The following is a 13434-nucleotide window of genomic DNA, read 5'->3' as shown; positions in this document are numbered from 1 at the left end:
GTGTGTGTGTGTGTGTGTGTGTGTGTGTGTGTGTGGCTTTAGTGGAAAGCTTGTTTTCCCATTTTCTGTTTAGTATCATATCATATGTATCACATGTATCATGCTGTATTGTTTTATAGTGCCGTATTATTATACGGTTTTTATTCTGCTTCTCTCCCACCTCTGACTTTTTCTTCTTCCTGTTTTTCCTTCCTGTAGGTCAGAAAACTGACTGTTGCCTTGCCAGGTAGGTGTGGTGAAGGATGAAAAAAAGGCTCTGTCTCTCTCCCCACTAGTAAATTTGCAAAAACGATTTTCGTGTCGAAACCCGACTCCTTGGCAGCRTGTGACGTGATTTTTATCCCCCCGTAACTGTTTACAGATATTTTTAACACATGTGCGCATGTGTGTGTTTACACAAATAGAGCATTACCAGAGTTGTGATTATAAATAGACTTTCACTGGAGGCTTAATGACAGAGTACCGCTATTTTATTTTTATTTTCTCTTCTTTCTTTCTTTTTTGCCTTTTAGTGGAAGGAGAAACTCCACCGTACGGAAGCAGGTAATTATGTGTGTGTGTTTCTGAGTGGCCTCTCAGAGCCACTGCAGCTTTGTTTCCCTCTCAAACCACATGTTTTCTCACAGTAGCCTTGGCCCCTGAGATGCTCTGACATCTAAATACTAGTGAAAGCTTATTTATTGTGCCTCAGGTTGGATAGCTGTAACACAATATGCTTAAATATGATTATTTTTCTCCCATGATGTCACATCAGCGGTTAATGAGAAGGAAACTTCCTCATTGTAGAACCTCGTGTTTGAGGCTCCCCCTTGTGGGGTTGATTTGTTTGTATTTTYTGTCATAAGCTCTTTCTAAAAAAAAATCTATTTGGTTTCAATTTTCAAATAATAACTTCAGCATACGTGAATTTATCACGCAGCAAATATTGTACAGCGAAACCTCGGAGAGATTTCCAGAAAAGCCAAACAAACAAAGGGGAAAAGGAAAAGTGCGGTTTCCTAGCAACAGCTGCAYCCACTGTGTCTAACCCATGTCTCAAATCCAGTCCTCCTCAACACGGCATGGTTGTACATGCATGTGTGTGTGTGTGTGTGTGTGTGTGTGTGTGCCCTGTAATGCTTCCATTAAACACGAGTATTTCCTGTCCTTGTTTATTTATTTATTTATTTTTTGATTTATTTATTTTTCAGGACTCAGGTGAAGCCATTCCACTGATGGTGGAGAGCTGCATCCGTTTCATCAGTCACCATGGTGAGGAAATTCTCCTCCGAAGTGATAGGTTTAGCATCAGCTCTTTGATGCAGTGATTGGTTGCGGGGGTTTCTTTTGGTAAYCTGTGATTGGTTGTGGGTTGGACTGAAAATTTCATCAGAACTTCTTATATTTAAACGACAAAACCAAAAAAAAAAGTATATGATAATGTACAAGAGGTTATAATTTTATTGTGTGTGTGTGTGTGTGTGTGTGTGTGTAGGTCTGCGGCATGAGGGCATCTTCAGAGTGTCTGGCTCTCAGGTGGAGGTCAATGACATCAAGAATGCCTTTGAGAGAGGTAAGAACTACACTCCAAACCAAACGTGTTGTTTTCAACCTGATGTTTGACTTGTTTCATTAAAGTTATAGTTCTGGTCTTTTGGGAAAGTTATAAACAGTTAATAAACGATCTGTTGTAGATAGGTCTTTGAACGACCAGAACTTACAGATGTCTCTCAATTTTGCATTACTTGCTAGGTTTGGCTGGCCTTAATCATTTTCATGCCACATTATAACCTTTCTAAAATACCGTGGTATACAGAGATCTATAGTAACTAAGTATATTTACTTTGTTACAGTACTTAAGTAATTTTTTTTGAGGATTTGTAATTTTACCAAGTATTTTTTTTAAATCGTGGCTTTTACTTTTACTTAGTTACTTTTAATACCTAAAAATGATACTTTTACTTCTTTACTTTAAAGTTTAACACCTAGTTACTTGTTATAAATTAAATCTGTCTGAACTCATCATGAAAGGAGTTGTTCATGTGCTCTAAAAAAAAGTAATGGCGGCGGTGGCAGCAGATGTATGTAGCTGTGCAGTATCGCTGCAGGAAAWTACATCCCATTTGGCTTTACAGGCATCTGCAGGTCTGTTTTTGACCAAATTTACCTCAGCTTTAGTGTTGCTGTTACTCTGTATGCTACATAAACGGAAGATCAAAGACGCAAAAGCTCTGCTCCCCCTCCTCCTCCTCTGTGTGTTTTCATAGTTAGCTTAGTTCATAGTTTTCATAGCAGCCTCGTGGATTACCTTACCTTACATTACCTTACCTTACTCATACGTCTTAATTTTTAAAYACTGTCACCATACTTTAATAAAAACACAGTTATACCGCCAAGCCTATTACTCTATTACTTACATCAGATTTCCATGCTTACTTGCAAATAGTAGAACAGAAGTTCAGATAGAATTTTATATTTACACATGTGAAACTGATGGTGCTACAAGRATTTTTAAAAATAGGATTTAGCTTGTCAGTCTGGTCAGAATTAAACTCTATTCTCCAATCTGAGGCTGCTCAAAGAGCCATCTACAGAACCCCACTTCAAGATCTGATTTATCACTTTAACTCTCCTCTCCCTCGTCCTTCTTCCTCTCTSCATTCAGGCGAGGACCCGCTGGCAGGGGACCAGAACGACCACGACATCGACTCCATAGCTGGTGTGCTGAAGCTCTACTTCAGAGGCCTGGAGCACGCCCTCTTCCCTAAAGAAGTCTTCCATGACCTCATATCCTGTGTTTGTGAGTGTTTCTTGCTTGTCTCTGTTGGCCTGATTGTCTTGAGTAATCTCCTCACGTCATGGTTGTCTTATTTAACAGCCATGGAGAGCCTGCAGGAGCGGGCGGTTCACATCAAGAAAGTTCTTCAAGGCCTGCCGAGTAAAACCCTCATCCTTATGAGATACCTGTTTGCCTTCCTCAGCCAGTGAGTAGCAGCAAACCCAGAAGAAAACTTCTTTGTCTGGAAGTGGATCGCTTGATAATAGGCATTAATTGTTGTTGATAATAATGAATTAAAGCTGCTTAAACAATATCAACATCTCTGCTTTTAAAATATCAACAGAGTTAAATCAGATTTAACTTTACTGGAGTTGATTGAGATGTATTTGGATTGTTATTGATTTGAGCTGAAATGTTATGAACTTTATTAACTCTTTTGGGATTATTACAGTGAACTGGATTATGGAGTTGAAACAGGCTGTAAATATTTCTAATAAATTCAGCTTGTTTGCTCTGCAGTTAACTCAGTTTGGCCTGTATTTCTGTGGACACAAATTAGATTTTTGTCAAATAGTGGCACTTTATACATAATACTTAAAMATATAAACCAAATTAAAGATGAACAGTGGATGTGTGCAAGCATATCAAGAATATTTAATAAAAACAAAATTATTTTCTTTATTATAACTAACATTATAACTAACAGTTGGTGAATGTTCTAATTTCAACAGATTCACTTCTTCAATCCACTCAGTTTTCCACAAACACATTCTCAGATTTAACCAAATCTAAACATCCTTTAACCTTTATAGGAAGTCTAGTGTGAACTGTGGTGAAATATCAAGTTTCAGAGGCAGAAAATGACATTTTATTGCTTTAGGAACTCCATCCGTTCCTCCTTCAGAAATTGTTTAATTTCCTTCTTCAAACCAGGTTTATTTTTATATTCCATTATTGTATACAGTTTCTCATTAGGCTTCATAGCTTCACATCAGTCCCAAAACATCAAGCTCAGCTGAAATATTCCTAAACTAAAAACATGTAGAAAATTCTAACAAATRCTATGAAGTATAAAGAAGCGTGACATTCAGTGAATATTTCCCCAGAAATGGAAAAGTTTAGAAAAAGAAAATATGATTTGGAAAATATTTGTGTTTTTAGGCTCTAACTTACTGTATTTTGTAAATGAGAAAATATCTGACTTTTCAGATTATAAATGGTGTTTCATCATTTTTGATATTGGGAAATACAACAAATGCGACAAATATATTTGGACGAGCTGCGTAATTCAGATATATGCTTTTGTTTGCAGATTTACTCTTGTATTTCCACCTGACTGTATTTTCCAAATAATTAATCTGCCTGATTCCACATGTATCTGGAAACAGACCAAAGTAAACATTTTCAAACTGCATCATTTGTTAGAGTTCAGGATGACCTGTATGTTTTATTGAATAGTTTGTAACAAAAAAAAAAGTAACTTCAAATTCTGGGTTTAAGACCATAAACAAATTGGGGGAAAAACATTTAAAAACATGTATTTGTAGAAGTTTAAACCCTTCCTATTGTTTAAAGTACAGGACAAATCACATCTGTCGTTTGAGTGTTTCTTTCTGTTCAGCTAGAGAAAAAGCTTCACATAAAAGAGGGAAAGATTAAGGAGCCGAGGGGAGAGCCGATACTTGAGACTCCTGAGTAAAGCAGACGGCTCATGTGGAGACAGTGGACTTTCCACCTTTACAAGACTGATTTACTGCCCCCCTCCCCCCCACAGTATTCCTGATGTTTCTGCCGTCTTAAATGCACCATGAGTGTCTCCATGTTGCCCCCCACTTGGTGGTTTTATGCTGGTGTGATTTGGGTTTCAAACGGTTGTGATTTTGTGTGCGTTTCGTTTAGAGATGCGATAATGCCGTTAAACTGCTTTGCCTTTCCCCGCCCACCCCAGCTTGTCTCAGTACAGCGAGGARAACATGATGGACCCCTACAACTTGGCCATCTGTTTCGGCCCCACCCTGATGTCTGTCCCCGAAGGCCACGACCAGGTCTCCTGCCAGGCTCACGTCAACGAACTCATCAAGACCATCATCATCCACCACAACACCATCTTTCCAGGGCCGCAGGACCTGCAGGGCCCCATCTACAGCATCCCCGGAGCCGGAGATGACTTCTGGTGAGAGCTAATGTTCTGTTCTGTTGGTGASGGGGTGGGAGTGATTGGAGGGAGGGGGTCTCTATACAGAACCAACGGGTCCAGGAGAATCAGCTTACTGTCCGTCACAGGAGAGATTAAAGCAGCGCCTGACCACATCAGCTGAAGATGTGCACAACAGGAACACACCACAGTGCACACAATGGCTATGTTTTTTTTCTTTTTCTTCTAATGACAAGCACTGACACAATCCATTATGATTACTGTCAGTCACTGAGTTCCTGTGAACTCTGAAACAGCAACGGTTTTAATTCTGAGCTGCAGAAAGTCGAGATAAAAAAAAGTTAATCACACAGGGCTGGGCTTTGCTGAGCTGAGAGATTTTCTGCTGGAAATTGGAAATTTGACAGCCTTTATTTATTTCAGTTGGAGGGTAAAAGCACGCCATTGATGCTTACTCCAAATTGAAACAAGATAGCTGACAAAAATATTATAAATCGCAAACATTTTACGCAGGCTTTCTTTTTCAGTGTGTGGGATGCATACGTCCCCTGCCCTGTCACACTGCAACTTATGAAATTTGTTTTWTGCCTAAATTACTAATAAAAGTTATATAATGATCAATTAGATGACATTACATTATGTACACGCCTAAAATAGGCAGTGTTGTATAAAGTACCTCAAAGTGATACTTGAGTAAAAGTACAAGTATCTTATCATAAAAATATTTTGGTAAAAGTTAAAGTCTTCTTTAAAAATATTACTTGAGTAAAAGTCGTAAAGTATCTGATAGTTTTTTGTACTTAAGWATCAAAAGTATATTTTTGACACAAAATCTACTTAAGTATTAAAAGTAAAAGTATTGAGTAAAAGTGAGCAGTTAGACTTTCCAAAATGACGTTTATTGGGAGGTGACTTCTCCAAAAAAAATATTTTTCTAACAGCATGCAGCTGTGATGGACTGTGTACAAAGTTATACTATTTCAGAGTGGTATATATTTATAGTTCTCATTCAACCACAATTCAATGCACTCTATCCAGGAGACACAATTTATTAGGATATTATTTTTTTAAAATAACGCGGAAAAAAATAGGAGTAACRGCTTTCTACTTCTTACCTTTTTTATTTTAAGGAGTAGAAAGTACAGATCATTGTGTAAAAATGTAATGAGTAAAAGTAAAAAGTACGCTGAAAAATAATTACTCAAGTAAAGTACAGATAACCAAAATTTCTACTTAAGTACAGTAACARAGTATTTGTACTTACTTACTTTACAATTCTGAAAATAGGCTTCCAGTTTATTTCTTTTAAATTCCATTTTCAACATAGATGCCTTCAAAACTTTCAAAAGTTGTCTAAAACCTTATCGTGTGACAGGGCCTTAAGATCATAATATCATGAGAAATGCCAGAGTTTTAGTCATTTCAATTAAACCTTGGGGAAAAAAACATGTCATCTGTGTGACATATTGATATCTAACATGATCATACACAATCTGTRGGTGCTTAGAGWATGTGTTGTGAATAACTGACAGCTTCCATCATGCCTAATTTCARTGCAGTAAAAATGACTGTTATGGTCACATYTGTGTGTGTRTTCAKGAGATATTTTGCTAACAGACAGTAAAATGGCATGAASCTTGTTGGTGAWACCATTCGGAATACGACAACACATTTCGATGAGTGTATAAGTCCAAAAGAGTGTTCCGATCTTACATGGAGTTAATGTTTAACATGTAACGACTTTCTTATACCCTCTGTGTCCACTGTAGTGACAGCCCACACTGTGAGCCCCCCCACGTGGAAGAGCCGGCACCCGATGCCATCTCTGTCGGCCACAACAGCGAAGATGGTACGCAGCTTTGTTTACTTCAAAACACAGATGTTATTTTGTTATTGTGATCCGTCCTGCTGCACATGTATAGTTTTAACCAGCGGTGGGCCCCACTGGTTAAATATTAGCTTCAGTAACATCTAAACCGCTGCAAATATCTCCTAGTTCTGCTAATGATCAAAAGCTAAATAGATAGGAAATTGGCAGAAGCTAAGGATAAACTGTTGATATTTAACATATTGACATCTAGTCCAACATACAGTATAGTAACTAAGAGTAAAAGGCTGTTTCAGGAGTTGCAGCTAACGTTTGTCAGCTTACATCACTTCACTGTGCCGTAGGCTGTCCCAATTCGTAGGCGCCTACATCTGCAACCGACAAAACCCTGAAAATGTAGGCCGCATTTGAGTATCCTACGTGGCTGACGATATTCCAGAATTAGTCTGTGAAAGTTAGTCTATTATTAATTTATAAAGTTAATGCAAAAGCTAAACTGATCAASCGTATATTGGTTCTGCTATTAGCATGTTAGCATGTGAGCAGAGCCGTGCCCRCCACTGGTTTTAACCTCCAATAACAGCTGACTTCATGCTTCAGTAACTGCTAGTTTTATTGTTGCTCAGCTGTTTTTAACCTTTGTGCCATCAGACAATGCAGCAGCACTAACCACCTATGCACTAATCTGCCACCTCTTCCATCTCTCCCCGTTTTTCTCCCATTTCTCGCCGCAATGCGCTTCTGCCACTTCCTGTSTCCGTTTCCCGCCCTCTGAATCTCAGGCACCTTGGCTGTTTCAGAGTCGGAACCGGTCGAAGCCATCGCTCGCTTCGACTACACGGGCCGCACCGGTCGGGAGCTGTCGTTCAAAAAGGGGGCGTCTCTGCTTCTATACCAGCGGGCCTCCGACGACTGGTGGGAGGGACGGCACAACGGAGTGGACGGACTGGTGCCGCACCAGTACATTATTGTTCAAGACGCGTAAGATTGTTTTCCAGTCTTTGTAAAAACAAATGTCAGCCTGTAGAGCTTTTTAAAAAATCTTAAAGTACATACATAGTTAGTGATGAAGACTGTGATTTGGTACACATAGAAAAACAAATTTCTCTTTAAGAGTTGAATGGAAAAATAAAGATCTTTTAACGAGAACCAAAATGAATTCACAGCAACTTCCTGTTTCTGAGGAAAAAGGATCTGCTGGGATACAAACTGCACATGACAGCAGAGCAGTTTCTTCCTCAGTTTAACTTCACAAATAGTTTTTTGTTCTTTTTAAAAAGTATGTGACATTTTCAAACAGAACAGCTCTACAGATTACAGTTTACAACATACAGACCTGCTTTACTGAAAGGTTTTTACTCCTGTTTGTTTCAAGATTAAAGCACACCAAGCATTTATTTCTGGACTATTTTAGACCCGACGCGGAACGGGGAAGTCCAAAGCCTGACGTGGACAACAGAGACCTGTTGGAGGAGAGAGTGTCCACTAGAGGCAGCGCTGCCTCCCCTACAGGACCACATGTGGCTGACATCTACCTGGCCAACGTCAACAAGTGGGTTCACATAGAAGCAGGAGTTTATAGGTGTTGCACCTCTTCACAAGGCCTAGTTTAAAGATCAGATCAAACACATTCAAATWAAAATCAGTTTCACACACTGGTTAATGATGTCATCCATCTATTAACATATTTATTGCATTGATGTGTAATGTTKATAATCCTCGCTTTGTCAGTTTATTTACATCCATTTTTTTCTCTCCTGTTCTGTGATCACACAAACTGGATTTATGTGCAACCAACATTACAATATAGCTGCTCTTATGTAGCCGTTTTTTAGTTTTGTTGTCAGAAAGTAGTATTCACATACATTAAAGACATTTGTGATATTTTTTTAAGCTTACATGATTTTTAGAGAATGATAGAAGTACACAGATTCATGTGTGGGCAGCCCAGCACACAACAACCTGCCTTTAGGAGGAAATATCACGATTTTTGGCCCGATTTTTTTTCCTTCCCACAATCTTAAGGACGCCCCGATYATGGTGATGTCYMMAWATAWAMWYWKARRMKATWYYYSTSWTGTGTGGGGTGTTTCAGAAGGACGTCAGGACAGCGCCGACYTCAGATTGAGATTATCTTGGCCCAGTATCCCAGAATGTGTGGTGTGGCTCGAAGACAAACGAGCCTGTTGAATGTGACAAACTGCCGTCTTTGCTTCTTCCTGGCCGGCCATGTTTATTTCCTCAGAACTCACATTTGATCTGGAGAGGTCTCGCGAGATTTCCCATGTAAAATCTGATTGTTCAAGAGTGAAATCTGTTCCTGTGTGGTGTGTTTTTTGTTGTGTGGCTGTACACCAGTCACTGTTATATCAACCATTTTATTATCGTCGTGCATGGGGTTTCTCAGTCTTTGAAAATCAACTGACAATTTTAACTGAACAAGGCAGAACTCCTGTTTTCCAGTGTACCCAGAATGATTTGAGCTCAGGTTTATGTTCCTCTCATAGAGTTAAAAAAAAAACGAACACTACCCCTGCACATGCTCATTTGACTATTTGTGTGAAACCCTGCTAATAACAAACAATGACCCTGAAATGGACCCTGTTGTTAATGCTGCTGAATCATTTGACCGTCCTCAGGATGAGAAAACGACCCGAACCCGGGAACGTCCGCAGACCGTTCCGCTCAGAAAGCGACAGCACGAGTCCGGTGGCCGGCAGCACTGGGGGAGGAGGTGTGAGAGCAGCTTCTCTTCCTGGTGGGGCTCTGATAAAGGACACGGGAGACAAGCGTCCCGTCAGCGCGCACAACATCCTCAACTCAGTCACTCGTCACTCTTCGCTCAAAACCAAGGTACAAGACCTGCAGCGTCACAGACACGAGCGCGGTGTATTTAAACATATCTAACAGAGAATGTTCTGCATGTTTAGGTGGAGAGTCCACAGTTAAGGAAGACRACTCCTGCAGGACGCTCCAAGAGCTTCAGCAACCACAGACCACTGGACCCTGAGGTSATAGCCCAGGTGGAGTCCAGCTCACAGGTACAGCTCTGTTTGAAGGTGTCACTACAGCGTGTGGAGCTTTGGTTGACCTCGTGTCTCTAACTGCTGCAGGACATGCAGGACTCGGCTCTGAGTGACCTCAAGAAGTTTGAGAGACAAAGCTCCTCCAAACACACCCCCGACGTGGTCCTGGACACGCTGGAGCAGCTGAAAGGCATGAGCGGAGGAGGTGGAGGAGGAGGTGCCTCGGAGCCCTCCAGCCCCCTGCACTCCCGCCTGCTGCGGGACAGYGAGGGGGTGTCCTCGCACCTGCACCCCCTCCAGCGCAGCGCCTCCTCAGCCAGCGACGTGCCGTCCTCCTTCCGCCCTGCTAAGAGCCAGCTGCGGAGCCCGCTGCCCTCCGCCACGTCCCCSTCCCTGTCCTCCTCGTCTCTCTCCTCGTCCGTACCTTCCTTCAGGGAGCAGCGGCCCCCAGCCACGAGACCCAAGCCCGTGGTGTTCCCCAAGAGCGGGGGAGGCACCGGGAGCCCCGCCATGGGCTCCCCGACCTCCAACGTGCCGCCCACGCCGCCTCCTCCCCTGACACCCCACTCACACTCGCTCCCTCACGCTCCTCCTCCTCCACCTCCATCCCAGTCCAACGACAAGTCCTGCCCGGCTTAAGTCCCAGACACCAGAATATACGAAGTGTTTACTTTAATAAACTCCTACATTCTCACGTCTCTTCTAACAAGTGCTAAAAGCACTTACTTCACATAGGACCCAAAACTCACATGTAGCGTTTACTTCCTGGTGTGCAAAACAAATTCAGCAACAAGTCTGCCCTCGTGTGGCAGCTTTGCTTTACTACAACTCAGCCATCAAAAAGCAAAAAAGGCTTTTTTTTTGTTTTGTTTTTTTGCTTTTTGCCACCACAGAGATTCCTTATGTGAACTTAGGATTTAGGGAGGTTTAAAGATCAACGCCGCCCTCCTAACACTAGTTTTGGAGGTTTGAAATAGTGTTTGAGTGGAGGTGTAAAAGTGTTACTTGTCTTTACACAGATTTACACAAGGGAAAAAAAAAGAAGCACTGTTTGATAGATTTTTTTTTTAGTTTTGTATAATAGACATAACAGGTTTTCCTTTTTTTTCCTTCTTTCTAATAAACCAGTGACTAGCAGATTGAATGGAAGATTTCTGAGAACAGACTGTGAACTATTAAGCTCTCGTTTTGTAGAAACGAAACACACTGACTTGCTGTTTTAGAGCTGGTAGATGGGAGCGAGGAGTGGATCTTTGGTGTGATAAAAGAATGGAAAACTGGGCCAAATATCAGTGTAAGTCRTGATCAAGAGCTTTACTTCTTCTGTGTTTCATATGATTGTTTTCTTATTGTTCTTATTTTTTATTCTTGCTGTTCAGTGCCACAGTGGGAGCATAACGACACTTAAAAAGACCAACTGTAATTCGAATTTAAAGATAGCAATAAAAGCTGCTTTTTAATGCAACCGTGCTACACGTGTAGAGGACCACTGAAACCCAGCATTTTTATATGTCTTTATAGACTGCACACACACACATACACACATTCTCTCCTAACGTGTGTGTGTGAGTGGTGGTGTTTTTGAGGCAGCTAAACGCCTTTCAGGTTTTCCTTGCATGCTGGGACCGTACACAGCAACCACAGGCTGGTTAAAAACAACTTCAAACCCAACTGTAGCTCCGTTTAACTATATACTGCATAACTAACATTAAAAGAAAGGTTAATTACTCTAACTCTGTATGTRTATTTAATAATCATGATAACTGGAAGCATGCGACTGAGGATCCTTTTGAGCGTGTGTGTGGATAAAAGCACAACCAACCACCTCATCTTATGGTCGAAGTTCTGTTTTGTTTTTTGTTTTTTATCATCAGTTGACGCCAAGAATCGACACAAAATCAGATCAAATGTGGACTGTTACGTCTGTCTGTGTTCAAGTGTGTGTGTGTGTGTGTGTGTGTGTGTGTACAGATAAAGAATATGCACCTTCCTGAGCCCTGCCTGCATGGCATAAATAGATGCAAACTTAAAGGGATAGTTCAAATCTTTTTTTTAAAAGTGGAAGTTCTACAGAAACTAATGGAGCTGCTGTGACTCTTTAAATCTAGTCTGAGCGTCACCAGAACCAAAGTGGAGTGTTGCTACGTCAGAACCCTGTTTCAGGAGATTGAAACTACCGTTTTAAGGCAAGTGTTAGAAGATGCACAGGAAAGCATTCTGCAGCTTGTACACACTGGGCTCATGTGATTTAATATATGAAATGTTGTCTTTGGTCAATGTTGTCTCAACACTAGTAGAACAACTTTTTATTATTATTATTATTATTATTATTGGAAAGACAATGAGAAAACCAAAACTTCTGGTCTTTTCTGTCTGATGCGGTTTACTATTTTTCAAAGTGCAGTACGTGGAGGGGGCACTTAAAAGCACAGAGCATAAAACTTCATTGTTGTACTTTATTGTCTTGGGGGGCATGGACATGTTTTTTCCCATTGTATCTTCACGTCTTTGCCCCCTTTTTCCCTGAACATTTCCTTAAAGCCACAGCACAGTCTGCATTCCTGTAATAAACTGTTCATTGACAACTTTTCTTGAAATCTTTGTATACTTTTTTGGTGTATTTTATGTTGGGTTTTCTTTCTATTTTTTTCTTTTTTACCTCAATGTGACAACTGGAGGGACTGTGTGTGCTTGTGTGAAACAGAAACATGAATTTACCTTGTCAACACTTTCTCACACACACACACAGGAATATGGGTGGTTGGTGTGTTTGTCTTCATTGCAGGACCCTCCTTTATCTCAACTCAATCATTGTGCACTTGAACAACTTGGCCTGCATGTGGACTTAACTAACTGTGTGGGAATAATTATGTTAAAGAGCTGAATATTGTTAAATATGCATTTTGTGTCCATTTGGAAAAGACAGAACTAAAAAAAACAAAAGACTGTAATGTCAAATCTATTTATAGTTGTCTCTGTATTACTGGAGAATCCTGTGTTCAGATGTACTTTGTATATACAATGTTGTACATTACAGAGGTACATTTTTTTGGTACAATAACTGTACAGTAATAGCAATAGTAGTTTAATCAAATAGGCCTTATATAATTCTGTGTAGTTCTTGTAGTAGATCTGTTTTTTTTAATAAACATGGCTTGCTATACAAAAAAATGTTGATCCTTTGATGTTATGATTAGGTATTAAACTGTATGATTTACTAATAAACATTTGAGACATCAAAAATGCACAATGTGAATAAAGTACATACTGTATAGAACAAAAACAAGAAAAACTACATGTTACTAAATTATTGTCATTCAACTGATATTTGAGAATATGCTTCAAAAACTAAGTTTTCTAATTTATGAAATCAGTTTTAGCATCCCTGTGCAAAAGTGAATGTGCAAGAGTTTGCAGGTAAATGAGAGCAGCTAGACTTTAAYACACGGGGTTGCAAAAAATAATCTTTAAAGAGCCTATACTATCCTTCAAATATATATTGTCGAAGAAAGTATTTTATATTTAAAACTTGGAATAATACATGATTTTTACTAATTCTTTTGTCATTACACGCATGATTTCTTCTGAACCTGGCTTAGTACAAATGAAACAGGAAGTGACAGGAACTATAAGAAAACGATTTATAACGTTTTATACGATATATATA

The 13434-nt window shown here is 40.0% G+C and overlaps 1 protein-coding gene across 1 annotated transcript in view; it reads left to right on the top strand.

Annotated features, from left to right (window-relative positions):
* Window positions 1–12938, top strand: part of srgap2 (SLIT-ROBO Rho GTPase activating protein 2) — a 77686-nt gene extending 64748 nt beyond the window's left edge. The window contains 13 exon segments of the mRNA XM_014002073.1: window positions 199–226; window positions 513–543; window positions 1191–1251; window positions 1475–1552; window positions 2645–2779; window positions 2858–2963; window positions 4707–4931; window positions 6683–6762; window positions 7524–7722; window positions 8156–8293; window positions 9381–9594; window positions 9672–9782; window positions 9855–12938. Of these exon segments, the coding sequence (XP_013857527.1) occupies window positions 199–226; window positions 513–543; window positions 1191–1251; window positions 1475–1552; window positions 2645–2779; window positions 2858–2963; window positions 4707–4931; window positions 6683–6762; window positions 7524–7722; window positions 8156–8293; window positions 9381–9594; window positions 9672–9782; window positions 9855–10406 (1958 nt within the window). The 3' untranslated portion in view covers window positions 10407–12938.
* The last annotated feature ends 496 nt before the right edge of the window (window positions 12939–13434 follow it).

The sequence above is a fragment of the Austrofundulus limnaeus genome, unplaced genomic scaffold, assembly GCF_001266775.1.
Source record: "Austrofundulus limnaeus strain Quisiro unplaced genomic scaffold, Austrofundulus_limnaeus-1.0 Scaffold11, whole genome shotgun sequence".
NCBI lineage: Eukaryota > Metazoa > Chordata > Actinopteri > Cyprinodontiformes > Rivulidae > Austrofundulus > Austrofundulus limnaeus.
The sequence above is the reverse complement of the archived record's forward strand: the minus strand, read 5'-3'. Positions and strand labels throughout refer to the sequence as shown.